Source organism: Euphorbia lathyris, chromosome 3 (genome assembly GCF_963576675.1).
Source record: "Euphorbia lathyris chromosome 3, ddEupLath1.1, whole genome shotgun sequence".
Classification (NCBI taxonomy): Eukaryota; Viridiplantae; Streptophyta; class Magnoliopsida; order Malpighiales; family Euphorbiaceae; genus Euphorbia; species Euphorbia lathyris.
This window is the reverse complement of record NC_088912.1, coordinates 28121313-28129992: the sequence shown is the minus strand read 5'-3', so window position 1 is coordinate 28129992 and position 8680 is coordinate 28121313. Positions and strand designations below refer to the sequence as shown.

At 38.5% G+C, this 8680-nt stretch overlaps 1 protein-coding gene across 1 annotated transcript; it reads left to right on the top strand.

The window, feature by feature from the left end:
- Positions 1-489: 489 nt before the first annotated feature.
- Positions 490-4780, top strand: LOC136222031 (probable disease resistance protein RF9). The gene is made up of 2 exons (XM_066009508.1): positions 490-4143; positions 4317-4780. Exon 1 carries the CDS (start codon positions 759-761, stop codon positions 4116-4118), a length of 3360 nt encoding a protein of 1119 aa, XP_065865580.1. The 5' UTR covers positions 490-758; the 3' UTR covers positions 4119-4143; positions 4317-4780.
- Positions 4781-8680: the final 3900 nt, after the last annotated feature.

Below are 8680 nucleotides of genomic sequence, written 5' to 3'. Positions count from 1 at the left end.
CGATGTTGAGCTATAGAGGACGATTATGGATTGTGAAATGGGCCGGCCACGTGTCTCATGTTGATAGGAGGAAGTGTATCTAAATATTGGTGCCTGATATACCTCAAGCCTACTAGACATTGATTTTCGGGACAAGATGTGATTATGAAAACCGGGACAAGATGTGATTATGACAATCCTTGACTTGATCCACTTAGACTTTCCTAATTAAGATTCCTGATATGGAATCGTGTTGTTTTATTTTACTAAGGAAATACCACGTGTCCTCTATTTCTGATGGTTAGTTCGGATCTCTGCGGTGTCACGTGTCATAATTTTTCAGATATCAATAGAGATCCCAATTTTTATTTTAGTCCCTCAATGTTAGTTATTTAACTTTTTTATTCGATTATATTATTATTAAAAATAAATAAAGTTAGAGAAAAGGAAAATAAAGACAAAAATGGAAAGAATGAATAAGAAATTAGAAATGGTTAGACGAAGGAAATAGCCAAATGTCCATTGGATTAGCGATCAAGTTATCTATCGGGCAGGGCAGCCATTGTCTCTTCTAATTCCACTCGGCCGAGAAAAAGGACACTCCAGACGAAATTACGCAGTTTTTTACTTCATCTTAGTCAATCCTCCACTCAGCTGCTAAATCCTTGAAATTTGTGTCAATTCTTCCATACCCATTTCATCTCTCCTCCAAAACAAAGCCCCAATTCATTGATTCCTCACTTTCTCTCTGATACTTTCACCCAAAACCCATTTCTTAAATGGATCGGAAACTCGTTTCCTCGCCGGTATTGTGGAAGCTCTCTGATCTTCTGGTCAACGAGTCGGTTCCATTTCTCGGATTGGAAGATCAGCTTGAAAGTATCGAAAGCAAGCTCAGAGATATTGTTAACTCCGAGTACTTCGATTGCAAGAGAGATGTTGCTTATGATATTGAAGAAGCGATTGATTTCTTACTGGAAAAAGCTACGCAGAAAAGCCAGAGAGGAATCCTCTTGAGTCATGTTCTCGCTTTCGTTGATTCCATGGATGAAAAGAAGCTGCGCAAGAAATTGGATCGAATTAGTCTCGAAATTTTCCGAGCCACTGATAAATTGGGTCGCCGGAAGGGGATGATGGATCCCTGGCCTACTTCTAATTCAACCAGCAAAAAGCAGCTCGATGCAGGTGAGAGTATTATTTCTCCGGTTATACGGAAAGTTATAGTCTTGGCTAGTCAGGAACAGATTAATCCGTCCGTAAGAAGACAAGCCAGATGGGTGAGAGATGAAATGCGATTATTGCATGTTTATGTGAAAGATTTGGAGTATAAAGAACTGAGAGGAGAAGAAATGGCGTGGATGGAAGAAGTTACCTTGTTTTCTCGCTCTGCTGAGGATGTAATAGGGTTTTTCTTATCTGGAACAGAACACTCAAGCCGCAAAAATGGGGCTTTTAAGAATCTAGGGTTTTCTCCTTTCAAATTCAAGTCTCAGAATAAGCTACGGAAGGAGATGGATTTGATGAAAACTAAAGTTCAAGAAATCATCAAAAGGTTTGGTAAACTTCCTCATCAAATGTACATTCCACCTCCCCGATTTCCCCCTAATTTACCCCCTCCGCCTCCTATTCCATTTCAACCCAATTTTCCCGGTCGATTTGTGCCGAATTTACCTGGAGATGCTACTTCATTGTCTTCCTTTGATGATGATGAATTTGATGACTTTGATGAGATTGATGATGGAACGCCATCGTTTCCTGGTCATGATGATCAAAACCAGCCATCTGATATGAGTACTTTTGATGGAAATGCTGGTTCATCATCTTCATCTTCTTCCCGGAGGGCAGAATACCCTGATGTTAGTACCTTTGATTGCAATATGAATGATATTAAGGAGTTGTTGACTAGAGATGATCCGAATTTTCTCACGGTTTCTGTTTTGGGCATGGAAGGCAGTGGTAAGACTAAGCTTGTTAAGTCAGTATATGAAAATCCTGCTATTAGAGATCACTTTCCTCACCGTGCTTGGGTCAATTGGGTGCGGGATTCGAATATCAATCGCTTCATGGAGCAAATAGTAGGTGCTCCATACATGAACATTAGGCTTATGAATGGGGATTGGGATGATTATTTATGCAGGTTAAGAAGGTTGCTGAATGATTTCTTGATGGATAAGAGGTATCTTATTGTGATTGATGGGGTGTCCTCCAAAGTCTTATGGAATCAACTTGGTTCTGCATTTGATGGTTTATCAAATGGGAGTAGAGTAGTTTTCATTTCTTCCAAAGCAGGAGTAACTCCTGAAGATGGGGAGAGAAACTTCACTTACAGATTGCAGTTATGGAGTGACGAGGAGAGCTGGTCCTTGTTCGCTCGTTCTCTGAATGTGAACATTCCTTTGGAGCTGCTAGAATTGAAGAAGAGGGAAATCCTGAGAGTTTGTGGTGGATTGCCAAAAGCAATTGTCAAACTTGCAGAGCTTCTAGCTAGGGAAAATACATTTGCAGAGGACTGGTCTAGAGTTATTGACAAGTTCAATAATGATGAAGGGTCTTGGTCCGGAACCTTGCAGGAGATCAACAAGAATTTGCCTTTGTATTTGAGGAGATGTCTCTTTTACTTCCGGTTTTTCCCTCAACACTTTGAGATTCCAGTGAGAAGATTGATTGGGTTGTGGGTTGCAGAGGATTTGGGGCATCAAAAGAATGTGAAAGATTCACCAGAGCATGTTGCACTTAAATGCTTGATAGAGTTAGTCAACAGGAACATGATTCAAGTGACAAAGAAGAAGCTGAATGGGGAAATCAAGACGTGCCGCCTGCCTGATCCTCTGCGAGTTCACTGGCTGTTAAAAGCAAAAGAAGCTAATTTTCTGAACGATAATGGCCATATTGGTGACAATTTGGGCACCAGCAGCGGCACAGTTCGCCGTCTTGTTGATCATCTGGACCCTAGGCAATCCAGCTTTGATCACATCCATGGAGACAATGCTAATTCCTCATCTTTGTACTCTTGTTATAGAGAAACTGTTTCGTTTTTATCGTTTGATACTCGAGATGGAAGCAGACCTGGAGAAGATGTAGGTAATTTCCTCGAACGATGCATTGCTAACAAGTGTTTCAGTTCTCTATGGGTGCTAGATCTCGAACATGTCTACAAGCCCAAATTACCCAAGGCTGTAAGCCAACTAACTGGGTTGAAGTACCTTGGATTGAGGTCTACTCACCTGGAGATGCTTCCTTCCTTCATCAACAAGTTGCTGAAGCTACAAACGCTGGATTTGAAGCATACCGGTATCGATGCCCTTCCTAGTTCGGTCTGGATGATGCAGGAATTGCGGCATTTGTTCCTTGATGAGAGTTCATGCTGCAGATTTGCTCCTCCACCGAAAGGCAGCTGCTTAACTGAGATCCAAACCCTTTGGGGTGCATTTGTGACTGTAGATAGCCCAGTCAGAGATGGTCTCGACACATTTCTGAAACTCCGAAAATTGGGACTGACTTGCAAGATATCAGATCCATCTCAAAACGAGGCAATGTCTTCACAACTTGATGCTGTAGCAAGTTGGGTTGTAAAGCTAACTCATCTTCAATCATTAAAGTTGAAATCTTTTAATGAATTGGGCCAGCCCTCAGATATAGTGTTGGAATCTCTATCAGCACACATGTACCTCTCCAGCATTCATCTGGCTGGCAATCTAAAAAATCAGCATCTTTTGTCCGAGTTGCCAGAAAACTTAGTGGAACTCACTTTATCAGCATCTGGTCTTGAAGAAGATCCTATGCAAATGATAGACAAGCTTCCCAACCTTAGAATCTTGAGATTGTTCTCCGGAGCCTTCACCGGAACAAAAATGGTTTGCAGTTCAGGTGGATTTCCCAAGCTTCAAGTCCTCAAATTGTGGGAACTAGAAGCACTAGAGGAATGGAGTATAGAGGAAGGAGCAATGCCCAGTCTTAAGTGCTTGGAGATCAAATCATGTAGAAATTTGGAGATACTTCCTGAGGGATTGCAGAATGTTAAGACTCTCCTTAAGTTGAAATTGAAAGATATGGCAGTTTTATCAGCAAGGATTAATGATAATCAGGGTGAGGATTGGGATAAAGTTGCTCATGTCCTCCATGTCTACACAGATAATTGATTTCGCTGAAAAGAAATTATCACAGGTATGTACACTTCTTCTATGCACTTTTTCATTATATAACCATATGAACATACATATAACATTAACACGATTTTGACATGAAACTAGTAATTGCCTCCTCTACTTGTTCTTATCAAATTATCTAATTAGCAATAAAATTGTAATTGATTGGGACTATTTGTTTTGATTGTGAAGGTATTAGTATAAAGATTGATGAATCAGAGGCCTAAATTTTGGTGGTAGACTGAAGTTTGATGCATGTGGAAGTGGAGATTTTGGTGTGTTGGTCTGTCTGATTCATGTAAATAAGAAGTATCTGGTAAGTAATAGTATTAAGATTTATATATAAACACTAACAAAAGGGGACATAAGATAATGATTTGGAAGAAGATTTTTGGCAATTTCATTGACAAGGTTGAGAATTCTTGTCTTGTCATTTCATTTTGGTTGTTGCTCCTGCTAATGTGAGCTTCTATGTTCTTATCTATGGCAGCCATACTTGGTTTATGTTTTTTGCTGCAACTTTCACTTGAAATTATAACATTTCTTCCACAAGCAATGCCTTCCATACTTTTTATATCTCTTCTTTAACTTTGTCCCTGTCTTAGTCTACATCAATGAAATATTGATCACAGGAAAAAAACATCTTGAGATCCTTATTCTTTTCGATTTTTGTTGATTAAATCCTTGATCTTTCAATATATCTTCATTTATAATCTTATATATTATGCTCTTGGTTAACAGAAAAGTTAACTGTGGTGTGTTAATGATTTCATATCCATTTGAAATTGCACTTTTAACAGTCCGGATACATTTTTATATGTCTGATGTGATTATGAGAAAACGGTAAAACTCTCATTTCAAATTGTAACCAATGCAATAGAGTATTATGTTCATTGCTGATAATTTTGTTAATTGATTTAAGGGTCAAAATGGCTTGTGAAGTTGGTAGACAGAGTCAGTTTAGCCTAGAATCGAAATTTAGTCTTGAAGTTGGTAAAACTTGATAAATTAGTCCAAATTTGACAAATATGTTAGTTATTAAAACTCGTTGCTTTGAGGCTAATTTGCGAATTAGAGGACTGATTTGATATTTTGGGCTAAAACTCACCTTGTCAACTTCTCAACTTCACCCTTAATTATTTGTTAATTAGGGGTTTAGCATTTAAAATTAGAAATGATTAGCAATATACTTTTTGTAAAAAAAAGCAGGTGTTGTATTGGTTTTATAAAATATACTCTGAACATAAACATGATTGCACTTTATGAAGAACAGCGAAAGAGGCTGAGTTATGCACGTTGAGTTGAGTTGTAGTTCAGATCAGAACAAAAGTTGTCTTAAATGGGAAAGGCGATGCCAGAATACTGACAAACTCTTTTTACCATTTTCCCTGCCATGTGAAGTTTAAGGGATTTTTTTTTTTTTTTTTATATATATATATCTTTCCACTTATCAGGCATTTTTGTATTTTTTGAGTAAATATATTATAAATCTTTAGTTTGAAGGGACAAGGTCAAAATTTGCAACTTTATTAAGAAGAGAGAGTAAATTTTGTTTCAAGGTGGAGTAATTTTGGGTTTCTGTGGCGAGATCCACTTTTAATTGGAGTCAGTTTTCTCGGTGAAGTTTAATTTTTATTTTTATTTCAATAAAGTCATTTTAATCAATTCAAATAGAAAAACTATTGAATTAAAATAGTGACGTGGTAGTCATATTGAAAAGGTTTACTTTTATATATAACATAACAACTGCATGATAACTACGATGAATGTAATTAGTTAAATTAAGTAATTAAAATTTTTACTTTTTTGTCCTATGGATGTGATGTCATACGTAATAGTATGATATGTTCAACGTGATTATCATGTAACTATTTCAGTAGTTTTTTCTATCGGAAATAATCGAAATGATTTTATTGAAACAAAATGAAGTGTAATGACCTCTTTCATTCTAGCCTCAAACTGTGACTATCAATGCAATTTCTCACGGATTTAGTCTCCATGTATAAAATAGTCCAATTTTAAGATTAAAGTTTACCATATGATATAATTTGAAGTCGCGTTAATGGAAGATGAATGTTTTTTCATTTACAATTTTATGTTCTGGCTACCTCAAATCTCCAATGATCTGGTCATCTAATAAGATTTGAAAGTGCACATCTTTTATTAATAAAAAATAAATTTATCTTTCATTAATGAAATTTGAAATTAATAAATTTAAAATTACATATTAGATTTGAAAGTCTACATCTTTTATTAATAAAAAAATGAATTTATAGATTTGAAATTAATAAATATTAAATTTAAAATTACAATGTTTTATATCCCGTAGTAAAAACCCAAAACTTATTGAGAATGAGCTTATATTTTTTTTTTTTTGAAAGAAAGACACTTATTTATTCACTAAAAGCATAAAGGTCCTTACAAAGAATATCTGTTAACCAATGTGGTATAACAGAGCTCGAAAAATGACTAGCATTGGAACACGCCCGCCTTGCAATTGCGTGGACTGCAGTATTCGCTAATCTAGCAACAAAAATAACACAAAACTCAGGGATGTGAAAGATTAGATTTCTACATTCCTGTATAATATTACCAAATTCTGACAAGTCGCTCTTGGTTGAATTAAAAGCGCCCGCTACCAATTTGGCGTCCACTTCAAATGTCACTTTCTCTACGCCCAGCGACAAGACCCATTGGATCGAGCTACGGAGAGCGACGGCTTGGGCCATTTTTGCGCCATAAACTCCAGTCTTCCATTCGCTCATCCAGTGCACTGCTTCTCCATTGCTGTTTCTGAGAATAGCTCCTAACCCGCTCTTCCTTTCTATTGCAAATATTGCAGCGTCCAGGTTGCATTTCAGGCGACCAGCCTCCGGCTTTCTCCATTTATCTCTTGTCCGATCCCGCCTTGCGGTAACTGTGCCTGTTCTTCCTTTGCGCAGTCGAGCGGTGTTCCACTCTGCCAAAAAGACTTTTCCTTCCTCGACAGTACGCCTTGCTGAATTATGCTACCCTTCCCAAAGCTGTCTGTTACGCTGTTTCCATATAATCCATAACACGACTGCCGCGCTGCTAGCCACTGAAGCAGAGTTGTTTTTTCAAACATCGAAGAACCATTCTTCAATCCGATTCCAGTTACCACTCGGTGGAGGTATACCCGCAGCCTGCCAACAATCCTTGGCAAACTGACATTCTGCAAACAGATGCCAGCCTAATTCGACCTCTTCATCATAGTGCATACAATTTAAAGGAACGTCCATGTGTCGTTCGAAAAATCGATATCGCGTTAGGAGGCAATTATTTCCCAATTTCCAGATAAACAGCAGTACTTTGGGCGGTAACTCCAACTTCCACACTCCATTCCAGTCGACTTCTCTATCAGCATCGGTTCGATGATTTTGCAAAATATGATAACCCGACTTTGATGAGTATACCCCATCCTTGGTATAATTCCATATCAATCCGTCCTCTCTATTATCCAGCGGAATGCACATATTAGCAATCAGTTCGGCCTCCTTCATACTAAACCAACGTTCTAGTTTACCACGGTCCCAAATTCGTGTGCCTTCCACCCATAAATCACTAACCCGCGCTCCCTCAGTGCCTTGTACCTGACCTGACCCAATCCAAAAACTTCCATCTTTTATCAACCATGGATCTTCCCAAACTCTTACTTCCTTACCCGACCCAATCCGCCACCTGAGCCCTTTTTTAAGCATGTTAGCCTAGCCCATATGCTTCTCCAAACGTAACTGGGGTTTGATCCAAGACCGACATTTAGGAAATCCCCTTGAGGGAAATATTTAGCTTTAAAAATTCGGCTTACCAGGGTATTTGGTTGGTTGAGGAATTTCCAACCTTGTTTTCCTAATAAAGAAATGTTGTAATCACGGAGATCCTTATACCCAAGGCCTCCCTTCGCTTTTGGATCACTTAACCGTCTCCAACCAAACCAGTGAATGTTCTTCCTCCCATCTTCCTTCGTACCCCACCAGTAGGAATTCACCATCCTTTCCAATTCGTCACAGGTTGATCTTGGAAGTAGGAAAACACTCATACAGAAAGTAGGAATAGCCTGTGCCTCAGATCTTAATAGGACTCCTTTACCCGCAGTTGACAAAAATTTCATGCTCCATGACCTAAAATTCTTCCTCAATTTTTCTTTTAGAAACTCAAAGATGGCCCACTTTGATTTCCCAATAAGGGAAGGTAAGCCCAGATACCTACCCGTATCCAGTGCAGTGTGGACTTGGAGCATGTCACAGATCGCTTTACGGTTATCCCTGCCGACATCTGCACTGAAAAATATGCCAGATTTGGAGAGATTTATTGCCTGTCCAGATGCTATTTCATAATCTTTGAGTATATCCATGATTTTCTGTGTCTCCTGCAGTTCTGCACCAAAAAACAGGAAACTATCATCTGCGAACAACAGATGTGTTACTCTCGGGGCCCCTCTACAAACCCGACAACCCTTTATAGAACCTTCTACTTCCGCTTTTTGCAATAGCTTAGAGAGAACCTCTCCGCATAGAATAAAGAGGTATGCGAAAGGG

What these genes read in the sequence shown, in the direction of transcription:
- LOC136222031 (XM_066009508.1), top strand. Translation starts at nt 759, where the DNA reads ATGGATCGGAAACTCGTTTCCTCGCCGGTATTGTGGAAGCTCTCTGAT.